At 39.6% G+C, this 15,796-nt stretch overlaps 1 protein-coding gene across 1 annotated transcript in view; it reads left to right on the top strand.

Moving 5' to 3' along the window:
- Positions 1-6,972: 6,972 nt before the first annotated feature.
- Positions 6,973-15,796, top strand: part of pappa2 (pappalysin 2) — a 101,187-nt gene continuing 92,363 nt past the window's right edge. The window contains exon 1 of the mRNA XM_042497715.2: positions 6,973-9,026. Coding sequence (XP_042353649.2) covers positions 8,036-9,026 — 991 coding nt within the window. The 5' untranslated portion in view covers positions 6,973-8,035. The remainder of the gene's footprint in view (positions 9,027-15,796) is intronic.

Below are 15,796 nucleotides of genomic sequence, written 5' to 3'. Positions count from 1 at the left end.
TCTTCTAAGATCAAATGTACCTCAAAGCATATAGAGCACCAGACACATAAGTTCCTTTTGAATATCCTCTAAATATTATGATTTCAGTCCCCCCAGATGATATTGCCTTTACATCAAAAACAAGCAGGTAGGTCACCTCCACAAAGTGCAGCCAGCCAGCTGCCTGGCCAAGAAAAACAAGTGTCGTGTCATTCAAACATCCACCTGCAGCTCTGCAAATAAAATCTAAGGAGCACTAACGTATTCACGCTCACAGTTTATCCAGACTGCTACTTGCTTTTCCATTTTTACCTCCGCGTGGACAAATAAAGGGGTGCTCCATGTAGGCACGCGCAACATGGATTTTCCCATGTTTTTGTTTGTGGAAGAAGTTTATATGTATCATTATGGAGCCCAGTTAGGATGTGTAGTAAGGTTTTCAGCAAGGGGAAAATTACTGGATGCATCGAGGAGTAAGTTCCCTGGAAAGGACCACCGTGTACTATGAGATGTCTTTCTATGTGCTGCACAGGTTAATCATACTGGGCTAAATTTAATGTATAACTCAAAAATATGGTATGGAAAGTCAGTATGCTGACACTGCACATTTCAGTCTAATTGCATTTAAAATATTTTAAAATGTGAATCATATAAGTACTTATCAAACTACAAATTGGGAAAAATGTATTTATTTTTTATATATATATTTTTTATCTTTACATACCTATAAATATGACTATATGAATATGATGGATTTTAGATTGATAATGTACAGCCATGGATGGATTACTGAACAGGCCTTGTGGGTACAGGCCTTGGGGCCCAAAGTGTCAGGGGCCACCCTGGCCTTCAATGGCAAAATGTATCTCGCAGGGACACCAAATGAATAATAAAATGACTAAAAAAAGAGAGAGAGAAATAAAAAGCAAAATGCTTCTGAGACACAGAGACTCACAGCGAGCAAAAAAAACACAAAAACAAAAAAAAGACCACAAAATTACCCAAAGCAAATGCAAAAAATGCGAAGACACTCAAAATGGCAACTGAAAAACACAAAACAACTACAAAGAGATACAAAACCACAGAGATGTGCAACAACCTCAAAGAGACACAAAAAGACCACAAAGAGATGCGCAACAGCTACACAGAGACTCAGAGACTCAAAATTACTATAAAAAAGGGAAAAGCAACTACAGAGAGAAACAACATGACCACAAAGTGATCCAAAGCAACTACAAGAAGACTCAAAATGACCACTATGAGACACAAAATGACTACAAAGAGACAAACAACCACATAGGAACTAAAGCATAAAGAGATGCAAAGCAGCTGCAAAGATACACACAGAGACTCACAACAACTAAAAAATGGGGTAAAACAACCACAAAGAGAAACAAAATGATCACAGAGTGATCCAAAGCAGCTACAAAGAGATTCAAACTGATTACAGAGACACAAAATCACTTCAAAGAGACAAAAAGCAAGAACAAGGAGAGACAAATCAGTACAAAGAGAAACACAAGAACTACAAAGATACAGAAAAAGACTACAAAGAGATGCAAAACAGCTGCATAGAAGCACACAGAGATTTACTATCAAAAGGGGCAACGCAAACACAAAGTTACACAAAAAGACCACAAAATGACCCAAAGCAACTACATAGAGACTGAAAAATAACCATTAAGAGAAACAAAACGACTAGAGACTCTAATCCACAGAGAGATGCTTAACGACTACAATATGATACAAAATGACCATAAAGCAGCTCTTAGCAACTACAACAAGACTCAAAATTACCACTAGGAGACACAAAATTACCACGAAGTGACCCAAAGTTACCACAAAGAGACTTAAAATGACCACTAAGAGACACAAAGAGACAAAAAACTCAGAGAGTAACTGCTATAAAGAGATGGAAAAACAACAACAAAAAACTATAGTCTTGCTCCTGTGTAGGAGAGGTGGTGGGGCCTTCTGCATGTCTGTGCCCAGGGGCCTAATATCTCATTTTCCACCCATGCATGCAGTGCAGATTAATAGCAGGGATGCACAAATAAATAATTAATAATGGAATGAACCAAGATTTTAAGAAGTGCAAATTGCATATAACATCAGACACAAACATCAGTTATAGCTCATAATTTGATCACCTTAACTGCTACATATCCATGCAACAACTGACTCTGAATGAGATCCTTTGAGCCAAACACCTACATTACTATATATACACTGTGTTGCATTTGCCCCCCCTGCTATTTTATACCAGCGGTGCTGAAAAGCTCGCTGTCTTTCCCTTTCCCCTTTTCTTCTTTATTCCCCTCCTCATTTGTCCTGCACATCAGCCTGGATTTTCTCCCATTGGGTCCCCCGTCTTTTGCATGAGGAACTAGGTTGTGTGTGTGTATGTGTGTGTGTGTGGTGGGGTGGAGTTGTAGGGTCAGCGGTGTTGGTGCGTTGGAGGTTAGTGAGCGGCAGAGACGTGAAAGAGAAAGAGTGAGTGACACGGAGGAAATAATGAGGGTGTATATAGAAATGAATGAGTGAGTGAGTGGGAGAAAGTGTGTGTGTGTGTGTGTGTGTGTGTGTGTGAGAGAGAGAGAGAGAGAGAGAGGGGGGAAGACAGAGAGTGGGCCTCAGCCTCAGGGTTGGTGGGGTCAAGACCGACAAGCTCAGATGAAGGATAATCTGTGGAGGTCCTTTACAGCGGGGGGTGAGGCCCTGGTGGGGCACGCCCATTCAGACTCTCTCTCACTCACACACACTCTCTCACACACACACACACACACACACACACACCGTTCTCTTCCTCTCTTTCTCTTCTCCTTCATCCTCCCCTTCCCTCCCTTTTTTGTTGCTTCTCTTAAACCCACCCCTCCTATTTCTCTTGTTTCCTTTTTTTCTTTCCCCCAACACAGTTGCAGCTGGATTTCAAAGGGCACTTCGCCAGCAGAAAAAGCTGAATGTTTAGCAGGCAGATCCCTCAGTCAGGCAGGCTAGGATTGTGGAATTCCTGCCTCCCACTCTTTAGGAACCGTTTTTGCCCCTTCGGGGGCCCCTGCCATAACTGCCAGCGGCCTCCTCCTCCATCTCCATCTCCAGCCTCGAGCCAGGGCCCTGTTTGCAAATTGAGCCTGACAAAAATACTGGGGTCTAGGCGGGACGAAGGGGAAGCGTTTCAGAAGGTGTGGAACGGCAGCAGCTGCCTGCTGTAGCCAGTTTTTTTTTAAATAATGAGTGGCTGCATCATGTTTAAATACATGAATGAATTTGTCTGCATGTCATATGCATGAACACAGTTGCAATATCTTGCAAAAAGGTTTACCCTGAAAAAACATCAAGTGGTAAAACAAACGTCTACAAGCAGATGACAGAATATTGAAACTATAAAAGTTTTATAGCACTTTCAACATCAGCACTATAGGTTTTGTTTGCAGTGTCTGGAAACATCTCAGTGGGAGCACCTGTCTTTTGAGTTAGGAGGGCCTGCACGATGCGCCAAAAGCAATGTTTCCAAGTATTATTCATGAGTCCAAATATTAATCCCTATATGATAAGCTACTAAAAACACCACACAGCTTGGCTTGAAGCTACAAACAGTCAGGACATTAGGTGCTTCTGTAACTTTATAATGTTTTTTTTCTTTGTCTTTTCCTTTTTTTTTTACCACATGGAAAGGTCAGAGATGTAGAGTAACAATGCTTCCGGTGAAGAAGGTGGAACCTCAAAAGCAATAGCTGCATCTGCCATAAAACAGAAAGAAGAACAACCAACGATGCACAGTTGGGAAAGGAAGCACCATGACATTTCCACCATTAAGTCATGCAGTAAAGCAGGTAGAAATCTCCAGAGAAGATAAGTAAGTGGACCTTGAGTTAAGAGTTGTTTTGTCAAACAACCAGTGGCACCTCCAGGAGGGCGCCAGAGGGGCCATGGTCCCCCAATAGAATTGCTGTTCTTTGGATGTATAAAACTGGGTTATTGGCTAACCGCTGGAGTTAATTTTAGTTCAGTTAGTTTAGATCACGCACACAAAAATGTATATGTTTAAACTTTTGTCAATATGGACATACGACTCAAAAGAAAAAAAGCTAGGGGAAAAATGTCCAGATCCAAATGTCCAAATCTATCTGTCTCTGTATACACATATATTTATCATATTTAAAATTATTTAAAGAATTATTATACTTTTTAAAGATTTTTTTCAGGCCATTTTTCCATTTTTTTTGCACGTTTGTTATTAGTCTATTAGAGACTTTATGCATTTCTATATACTTCTTATTACTTTTTCCCTGCTTTTATTCTCCCATCTTACCCGACGCTTCCTATCCCTGTTCTTTTTTTTTTTTTTCAGGCCTAGCTCGGCCCACATGAGAGTTCCGCATAAGGCAGGTAGCATATTTGGATGATAAAAAGCTTGACAAAAAAACCTTTTTCATGTGCGAGACAGATGTTGTGCCTGTCTGTGTTGTACCAGTGAAGAGAGCCAGAGCATGAGTGAGTGAGATGGATAGTGCAAGAGAAGGAGAGGGAGGGAGGAAAAGGGGAGAGGAAAAAGAGAAACAGGGGTGGAAGGAGGGTTACTCAAACCTCACCTCCTTCACTTTGGTGTGTGTGTGTGTGTGTGTGTGTGTGTGTGTGTGTGAGAGAGAGAGAGAGAGAGAGAGAGAGAGAGATGAGAAGAAAGACAGTGAGCAAAGGAGAGATCAAACACACTTCTGTTACTGTAGCAGGAGCAAACACCCCTCCACCCCGATCTCAGCCACCTCCACCATCATTCATCCATTGCCAGGCTGACAGCAGAGCGTCCCATTAAGAAGACACGGACAGTGGTGGAATGAAACTCAGCACATTAAATCAATCACTGTACTTAATACGATTTTGAGGTATTTCTACTTCATTCAGTATATTTATACTTCTGTCACCACATTTCATTCGCAAGTACTTTTTTTGTTTCTTCCATTCCATTAAAAACCAGTTTAGCTCCAGCTTGACCAACAGTAAAATGAAAGTGCTGCTTACACATAAATGCATTAGTTTAAATAATTCAATATTATATTATTCAATTCAATAATAGGTTGTGTTGACATTATAATGTTTATAATAACACCAGCTTATTATTGTGCTAAATTTAAACTCAAATTCATGTTAATTAAGTGAAAACAAAACTGAAGTTTCAAACACTTTCAATTGCTTTTATGAAAAAAATTAGAACAAGTTAATTTTTCTAATTAATCAAATTATTTTATTTATTGATTTAATGTTTATTTAAAAGGGACACTGATTATTAATGAACATCATGAGATAGCAGGACTGCTAATTTATATCTGTGGTCCCCTGGCAGGTAACAGACAATAGAAAGAAAGAAAGAAAGAAAGTAAGTGAGTAAGAAAGAAAGAAAGAAAGAAAGAAAGAAAGAAAGAAAGAAAAAGGAAAAATAGAAAAAAAGTTTTTATGCTACCAACTATTAAGTGAGCACCTTATTAAAAGTACCTTTGATTGTAGAAGAAAAGATAATACCCCTAACTAATTTTAGTTCTTTGGCTGAACATGATTTCAGTTGAAAAAGACTGATACAAACCATTGCGTTATTTTATTTATTTATTTTTTTGCCCAAAAAATTATTCAGAGTGTGTACAGTTCTGCTTTACAACATTTTGCCATGGTTGTAGAAGTACTCAAATCAAATATATTATAATAAAAGTTATAATGCTTTAGAAAAATTCTCTATCGCAAGTAAACGTCCTGCACTAACAATGTCAAATACGTAAAGTAAATATTAGCAAAATTAACTTTTAGTATAAAAAGTAAAAATAAAATGTAAAAAAATGTCATATCATTTGTACACCTATAATGATAGTAATTATTAGTGATGCATTCATGTGTAAATGAAATTTAACAGTTATAGTTGGTTTAAGTGGAGATAATTTAATTCGTATGCATGGGACATATGTCCCCCTCATTATTTAGAACATGTGCCTCCCCAGTAAAAACATGACAGCAGCAGAGGGCTTTTATTAGATTCCATCACAAATTGATGCAAAAAGCCAAAAAATAATGCATAAAAATTCACCAGAATGCAGGAAACAAAGTGACGCTCAAAATTTCCAAGGGGGAGGACTCCCAAACGTCCAGTTATATATGTGTGCCTCCCCCAATGCTGTGAAAACAAAAAAACAAAACCTACACCCTTACTAGTGAAAGCTGTCACATAAGTAAAGCAAAAAACAATATTTAAATCTGAAATAGTGGTGTGGAATGAAGTGTAAATACTTAAGTACACAGTCTTAAAATTTTCAAAAAAACATTTAAAAACAAAATACTTAACACACAAATGAATTAAGTTTCCTCAACTCAGTTTCAAAGCAGTTGTGTTAATGGAACTTGTTAACTTGATTTGAGAAGAACTGAATTCATTTATGTGCTTCGATTGAAGTCGTCATTTTAAGATGGTTAACAATTTTCTTTTTTCAGTATGTTCCACCACTGAATTTCACTATTACTATTTTTTAAAATGGACTATTACTTAAAAATGAAGATTTTTACATTCTTGTATTGCGACATCTACTTAAATCGAAGTTCTGAATTCTTCTTCCTCGACTAGAGATGGATAAATGGATGAGATCAGGACAAGAATAATAAATACTTTTTTTTTTTTAAATTTACAATCTCTTTCCTTTTACTCCTGTGCATCAGAGGGATGTACAGCCCTGGATTTGGGAGGAGAATGAGGAGAGGATTTCCCTTGTAAAACACAAGTGTGAGGCAAGGGAGCAAGGCCCCCCCCTCCAACCCTCCCCTCCACCACCTCAACCGCACTTCCCCTACCGGTGATGTCAGGGCGGGCAGGGGCTCCCTGATAAAAAAAAAGAGGAAAAAAAACCCTTTGGACTCGAGAGAATGAGAGAGAGAGAGAGAGAGAGAGAGAGAGAGAGAGAGAGAGAGAGAGAGAGAGAGAGAGAGATGGAGGAGTGAATGGAGGAGGATATTACTACTACTGCATGGACCGGTGCAGAGGAGCAGCAAGTCGCTCTCTGAAGCGCACACAGACGCACAACAAAAACCGAGAGGAGCTGACGCGCAGACGCCGAACCATGATTTAATGGACTAATATTTTTGATGTCTTCTCTCAGAAATTATAGGAAAGCTTCTGCTCAACAAGTAGGACAGCTATTTTAGGGCTGGCACTTTGCACTGCACTTCACTTTGCCTCTGGAGTGACTTTTTTTCCTCCTCCTTATTACTCTGATTCACCTTGCAGCCATATTTTGGAACAAGGACGCACTAAATGATGCCGCAGTGGTCAGGTAAAAGAGGCTTTGTGCAAAGTCAGCATGGAGTGAAATGATCTCATTTCACCTGATTTATTCATGCAATTTCAAATATGGTTGTTTTTTAAACTAGGGGAACATTTCCTTAGTCATTAATTAATTCTGTTTGTTTATTTCAAAATTTAAATCAGCCTGGTGACGTTTAAAAATAGTTTCTTTACCTCACAGGCTTACTGAGACAGACAGAAGTAGTAGGACATTATTTTTCTACTTGTAAACAAACAAAGTGACAGAGGCTGCGGATATTTTGCAGACACGGATGGAAAGGAGGCAAAGCTTTGCAACCAAAGGTCCGCGCAAAGTGCAGGAGTGTGGAGATCCACTGCAGCTGCGCCAAAACAGGATTTAGATTAATTTAGCTGAAGATCTGATTCTAACTAAACTTCAACTTTATTCAAAATTACTACCAAACATATACTGAAAACCTCAATATGCAATAAGTTCACGTGAGAAACTTTGAATGTGATATATTAGTTTGATCTCTTTGGAATGCACTGATAGTTTTTATTTGATTATTCATAATTTGTTTACCAAAATAGATTAATTTTTATTCCAAAAACCGCCATCAAACCTCTCTTAAATGTGCGCAAATAAATCTAAAGTCTGGTGTGAGACCTCTTGCTGCTGACCTGGAAACCAGAGACAGACTTTTTAAGAGCTACAATCTTTTTTTTTCTTCTTCTTATCTTCAACAAAACCCCGCCAAATACCTTACCTAACCTGACACAATGTTGTTGATCAGACTACTGGCAATCTTCCTCGTCCTCATCACTAACACGTGGCTGCTCAGCCCGGTCAACTCGGACGCACTCAGCCGGTACAAACGCGACATGGCCCGGCGGGCAGACCGTGAGCTCTCCAGGCTAGCAGGTGAACCCTGCACCGTCTCCGGCGTCTGGAGGTCCCGGCGGCAACCCCGCTCCCTCTCTCCGTCCCAACACCGCCCTCCAGCGGCTCGTCCGCGGACGCACACGATCCGGAGAGAGCTGTACACTGTCAGGAGCGCTCCTGCGGTTTGTACGGGAGGGTGCAGGTTTGACACCGGGTTGAGCCGGGTCGCTGCTGCGGGGGAGGAGAAGCGAGGCTGGGGAGAAGCGGAGGATGTGGCGGTGGGAGCTGGGGATGACTACGCTTCATTGCCAGGACGGTTCTATGAAAAACGCTCCACAAACGACAACAGAGAGACGAATAATGTCAGTGAAAACACCACACAACCGCCCGGGATGTCTTTACTTAAAGACGCCGGGCAGACCGCCTCTTCCTCCGGCCACGCGCAGTCCCCTCGCGCCCTCCGCCACAGGTTCACCCGCAGCCTCGGCGGGACGTTTTCGAACGACGAAGACGGCAACTCCAGCTGGGAGAAAGTTTTCCCCGACAGTTCAACAGACTCCAGAGGGCTCCAGGTTCTTTACAGACTCCAACAGGAAGATGGAGACCAGCAGTCCTCGACTGGGACCCTGGAGGACGTTACCGAGGACTACTCCGGGGAGGTGGAAGAGGCGGATACACCCGCGAGCCTGCCCTTGGGGAGCGCCTCTCCCTGGGGCAGCCCCGTGCCGAGGGTGCCCCCTTCCTGGATGACCGCCCTGTACTTCAGCGGGCGCCGGGAGCAGCTGAAGCTGAAACCGGCTGCAGAGGTGGAGCTGCCGAGGTCCAAGTTCAGCCTGGAGCTGTGGGTGAAGCCTGAGGGAGGGCAGAGCAACCCGGCAGTCATAGCAGGTGGGTGAACACTGCTAATATATCATGGGCACCGATGTAACCAAGCTATGCCACTTCAGAGTTGGTAACAGTCATTGTCATTGAGACAGATGCCCCATTACAGCAATGGGGGGATATGTATATCAGTGGTTCCCAACTGGTGGGTGGTGGTCCAAAGGTGGTCCATTCTGAATGGACTGCCAGTGACTCGTGAATGTGCAAGTTTGACAAAAATCACTTTATTTTGAATTTGCGAGACAGAGCTTTTATTTTGAATAGGGCTGACTATTCGTTTTTAAAATCCTGATTAATCGCAGAATTTCAATAGTTAATCACAGTTAATTGCATTTTGTAGTCACGTTTTCAATTCCGTTATTTTGAATCCTTACCAGATTGTCTTGATTAGCGATTAAATTAAAACAAAAAACTACATTGGACTTGCACAAAGTTTGTATGTCTGTAAAGGGGAGACTCACAGTTACCCGTAGAACTCATTTTCATTCAAAAATGTTGAGGTCAGAGGTCAAGGGGCCCCTGTAAAAGGGCCATACCATTTTTCTGTCACCAAAATGTAACTTTGAAGTGTTATTTTGCCTCCTTTCTGAGAAATGTGGTTGGTACCGAAGGATTCCTCAATTCTTCTAGTTTCAGATAACGTCATCACTCGACCTTTAAAACTCTGCCTGGTACAGCCTCTTAAAGACAGGAATGTTGGCCAGCCATTAAAGAAAAAAAATTAATGTGTTAATTGTAGACCCTAATCGCATCACGATTAACAGATTGACACCCTAACACTGACAGCCCTAATTTGAGGTGATGTTTCTGTTTACTTTTGCCGTTTCATTTCTTTGTGTACTACGCCAACATGTTAACAACTTGTGAAATTACACTGAACATGTGGTAATTTATCTAATGCGCGGACCTTGAACTATTGACTAAGGAGAAATCTTGACCCCGTGGCTGAACCAGTTGGGAACCATTGGCCTGTTTTATTATTTTTCTCTAATCACACCGTCCCAGTATGAAAGCATATGAAGTCAAGCTCTAGATGTGACCCTCTGCATAGTCAATCTGTTTGTGTATTTATCAGTTTCTGCTGTTTGACATGTCTGCATATCCAGCATCTGTATTGCCTTATGTCTCCAACATCTTTCTGCCTGCTATTGCCTGTTCTCTGCCTCTGTTTAAGTAGCCTCCACTTAATTCTGACACACAAGGCTCATGTTGTTGCAAATAGCTTGTGACAGCTGTAGGCTACTCTATCCTAACAGCATTTGGGTTTTCCCTTTTACCAGCAATCTCTTGTGCCGTGTGAAGTTTGTGTTAAATGGTTTCCAAGAAAAAGATACTGCAGCAGGCTGCTGTTCACGACAAGGTCAAAAAGAGTTCGTCCAGGGTTTAGTCTGTTTGGTTTCTGCCACGGACACGGTGACAGTGACGACAGAAAGAAATGCAATGATCTGAACTACATGATGGCATTGCTGATTAATAGCTTAGCTGAATGACAGACAATCAACCATCAGTTTTGATAATCATTTATCATTGAAGTCATTCATCAAGCAAAATAACCAAACTGTTTTGAGTGTCTCAAATGTGAGGATTGCTCAGCTTTGTATGTTTGATTTTGTATGATTATATATGCAATATCTTTGGGATTTGGACTGTAGGGTAGACACATTTGATATTATTGGATGTCAGGTTGGACTCTGACATTTTTAATGGACATTACTTATCCCCAGTTTCTCAGTTTTGAGATCAATAAAGTATATCTATCTATCTATCTATCTATCTATCTATCTATCTATCTATCTGTCTTATTTCTGATACCCCCTGACACAGACAGTTGCCACTCAGACAATTGTCAGCTGCCACTGATGGCACAGAGGTCATGTTGTTATCAGATGCAAGACAGGTATGCTTCCAGAGCTGCGCCAGGCCAATATATCGGCTGATATATCGGCTATTATTAGCTTATTGCAGTCTGTATTCATGCGTGTACACTACAAAAATACAAACTATTTGTTTTAACTTAAAAGTAAGAGTCTGGTTTGCCTTAATTTTTTAAGTTGACTGGATTTTAGAAGACAAGCTGAATACAATACAATACAATACAAAATTACTTCAATTGTCTTCTCAAATTAAGTCCACTTAAAAATTTTTGGCAAAAAATCTAAGGGATCAGTCATATCATATCAAGATTGTATGATTAAGTGTTTATTTTTCTGGCTCCTCCTCTGCTTTTACTGGCATTTGCAGGAATCCACCACACATGAATGAAAACAACCAATCAGAATGAAGCAGTCTCTCATGCAGCTGTCAATCATGTCAGTCACTGCTTGTGAACTTTGGTCATACTGTCAAACTAGGCAGCGCTGATCAAATATGAATCAAGATTCTGTTCCTGCACTGTCTGCTTCGCATATCAGATGTTTTCAGAAACATATTTTAGTGTAAAGTTTAGCTGTAAAATGAGCCTGAGACAGGGCTGCTATGTTGAAAACAGACAAGCAAAAACTAAGCACGACCCACCAGCTGGAGACAATGTTTGCATTTTACAGCTAAACAGTGCACTGAAATCTGTTTCTGAAAACATCTGAGGTGAGAAACAGGGAATGCAGGAACAGAATCTTAATGCATTTTCAAAAGCTCTGCCTTGTTTGACAGTTTGACCGCAGTTTATGAGCAGTGGTCAACATGATTGACTGCTGCTTTAAAGACTCCTCAGCTCTGACAAGAGCAAACAGGAGTCTCATTTTACAATTAAACAGTACACTAAAATATATTTGTGAAAACATTCGAGAGAGAAATAGGCAATGCAGTAACAGAATTGTTTTGTATTTGACCAGCGCAACTGAGTTTGATAGTGCAACCCCAGTTTGCAAGCAGTATTGACATGATTGACAGCTGCATCAGAGACTCTTCAGCTCTGACTGGTTGTTTTTGATGTTCTGTGATCAATTCAAGCAAATGCCATGAGAAGCACTATGATAAAGAGGATGAGCATGTTTTTCTGTCTCATGTGCTGCTGTATGGACGTAGTGACAGTTTCAGCAAATATGACAAATTATTTTCATAAAAGTTACCAATTGCAGCTTCAAGGCGTGCTTGCTGACAGGTGTCAGCATAAGAAATAAAATGCTAAACAATACAGTTTTTGTTGTATTATTTTTTAATCATATTAATTACAACCAAACATTTATGTGCCGTCAAATGACCAAATTACAGACAAAACTATAATAACCACAGCTACAAAACAGCATGCTCTCATTGTCCCGGTTTAAACTCCCACCCTACTATAATTTAACCTCTTTGACCTTGGCATTTTTTAGCTTCTGGTTACACCCCTGCTGACAAGACTAATAATTATGATTACTATAATGGAGTAATAATACTGACAACAATAGTGCAATTATAATGAGTATGATGGGATAATGCTACTGACAATGTGATTATGATGACAGTGTTATAGGATACCCATAAATTGGCACAGTACTGATTCCAGGATGGTTATGATAATGATGCTCACTATTATTAATACATTATTAATGATAATGGTGTTGTTTAACACTTTTCTTTACTTAACTGTATATTAAATAAGCGATTCTAATTTGATTCTGTATTAGTGTTAAGAAGTAGCAAATAGCTTCCACAATAATCCATAATGAATTTTCTGAAGACAGCAACATGGTTTTAGGCCATCTTTTTGTTTTCTAAATTAATTTTTTATTCAAGACACAGTCTCTAAATAGATACGTAGATACATGACCATAAAAATTCCCAGGTTGTTTTTTATTCAGTCTCTTTTCTCATCGTTAGCTTGCCTGTGGGTTTCAAATGATTGCGAGCAATGGCTGCAGACACTTTTATCGATCCAATGAAACCCTTATTCAACCAAGCTCCTCACATGAAGATGAACATCCCTGTTTTTCTCAACATTACATTTGAAAAGCTGCACATTTGACAGAACAGCGCATACATCAAACAAATTGAAGAGGATAAAAGCGCTATGGTGCAGCACCACAGCTGTCCAGATAGTGAGGGAGACCACAAACTGTTACGTCCGCTCACATTTACTCTGATCAAAGATCCGACTCCATTACTCAACTTTTTTTCCCCCCTCATTGCTTCCTTATGTGAGGGCGGCATTTTGTGGCATGGGCCTTTCTCTTTGTAGTGTCCTGAAGGAATCTGACAAATACAGTGAAAAACAAACTCCCATTGTTCCTGCCAGACGTGACACTAACATTGCTTTGACTTCTGATGGTCACTGATGATCTTATAAATCTATTTGTTTGTGCATTGCATTCTTTATTGTTATGTTACTGTTTGTGTTGCCAAATGCTGAAAGTCCAAAGTGCACTTCTCGACAAACAACAATGATGACACTGATTCTATATATCTATACGTGCTGCATTACTATGAAATGCACTGCCATTATTTTACTGCGTTTTGGCGATACGAATGTGCTAACTGATTATGCAGTTGGCCGATAAAAATGACCAGTATTGGCAAATACATTGACAAACTCAACAAGAGTGCAATTCCGTACAAGGTTCAAATAGTTTGCCAAAAACTGGTTTAAAGAGCCTCCAGTGGTGCTATGTGTGTTTTAGGGCCACATTGCGTATAAAAAATTAAATAAGGTCGTAATATTAGGAAAAAGTCGTAGTTCTATGAGAATTAAGTTGTAATTTTACCAGAAAAAAAGTCTTAATTTTAGGAAAATAAAGTCGGAATATTATGAGTTGTAAGTTAAGTTGTAATATTAAGAGAAAGAAAAGTCGGAATTTTACGAGAATAAAGTCGTGCCACACGTAGCACCCACAGTCAGCCTTGGCTGACTGTGTGTGGCTCGACAGGAACAGGGAACAGTGGTTGCCAAGGAGGCTGCGTTCACTCATTTCTGTTTTATAGTTTGCTGGCAATATGTTTATATCTGTAATACAATATCCCCTTTCTTGTAAAATTACGACTTTATTCTCATAAAATTATTATTTTTTTCCCATATAAGTATGACTTCATTCTCATTATATTATAGCTTTATTCTCGTAAAATTACGTTGTTATTTTTCTGAAAAATAATATGATTTTAAAGTGGATTTCTTTTTTCTTTTTCTTTTTTTTTTTTTTTTTTTTCAAATTTAGGCAACTTATTAAATTTAGACTACATATTAATTATTAATTAAAATGTGACTTGGATGTAAACTGCAAGTGCAACTTTTCTGGTGCGGAAAATCAGCAGACAAACAAAGTTTGTGAATAGCGAGTATACATAGTGGAGCATGTAGCAGCTTAAGAACTAGATATTCCCCTCAGGAGTTGGTGGCAACTAAAACAGACTCAAAATGAGAGTGAATATTTCATTGCTAGCAACAAAAGGGCAAGTAAATGCTAATGTTGCTTACTGTCTGCTGAACGTGTAAATAGCCAGTTGATTGCAAACATGTTTGCCATTACAACTTTAGATGGCAGACAGTTTTGTTATGTCAGTGCTGTGTTTTCGGCTAGTTCCGCTGCCCCCAGCTGTTTACTGAATGTGTAACTAACTTACTGTTTGCTAGCATGTTCTCCATTACAACTTTAGACAGTAGATAGTGTTACATTAATAAGTTTTCGCCTAGTTTCGCTGCACAAAACAGCGGACAAAGAAAGTTAGTGACGTGAAGATAGTGAAGCATTTAGCAGCTAAATATCCAGACACTCTCCTCAGGAGTTGGTGGAAACTGAAAGAAAGTTAAAAAAAGAGAGAATATTGGGCTTACATTGACAGAAACATAAGGCCAAGTGAATGCTAATGTTGCTCACTTTCTGCTGAATGTGAAAATAGCCAATTGTTTGCTAGCATGTTCACCATTACAACTTTACAGTAGATGGTGTTATGTTAATGTGTTCTCACGTAGTTACGCTGCACAAAACAAAATAAAGCTAGTGACCAGCCATTAAACATATTGAACTATTTAGCAGCTAAAGAACTAAATAATCCCTCCAAGAGTTAGTGGAAACTAAAGCGGTCTCAGAATGAGAGTGAATATTGTGCTTACATTGCCAGAAATGTGATGCCAAGTGAATGCTAATGTTGCTCACTGTCTGCTGAATTTGTAACAAGCTTATTGTTTGGTAGCATGTTTTAAATGGTAGACAGTGTTGTTATGTCAATGTTGCGTTTTCTGCAACTTCCACTGCCCTGAACCCCCCCCACACACAAACACACAAACACGCACACACACACACACACAAACACACACACACACACACACACACACACATACACACACACACACACACACACACAAAAACACAGCTTTAAAACTAAAGTACCTAACCTAATAAAGCCTATGAATTATGGTAAACAAGTTAGACCACAATGGTGATGAATGGTAGCCATGAATTAATGTGCGGTTGTGCAAATGTCTCACAACATAAAGACCACATTTCCTGTAAACCTTATTGTTTCCTTTTGCAAATAAAAGTTGTCCCTTTTTTGGCAGAGTTTTTTCACCATCTGCCATTGCATGAAACTCAGACAGCTATAGATCAATTTGAGATTGACTGAAACAATGCTGTCTTCCTGTTGTGTCCTCATGTGCCATTAAATAATGTACTTGCATTACACTGTGCAGTGTAAAGCAATTTAGCGTATTTCCCAGGACATGACATTGTAATATACTGTAGATTTGGCAATACAATGCATGTAACTGCTGACTTTTAATCTCCAAATGCTATTACTATACTATTTATCAATGATGTTACTGTAGATATGCATAGATTGATACCAGTGCATTTGTGTAATTA

Source organism: Plectropomus leopardus, chromosome 12 (genome assembly GCF_026936395.1).
Source record: "Plectropomus leopardus strain MGB_pleo_1.0 chromosome 12, ASM2693639v1, whole genome shotgun sequence".
NCBI lineage: Eukaryota > Metazoa > Chordata > Actinopteri > Perciformes > Serranidae > Plectropomus > Plectropomus leopardus.
This window is presented reverse-complemented; position numbering and strand designations above follow the sequence as displayed.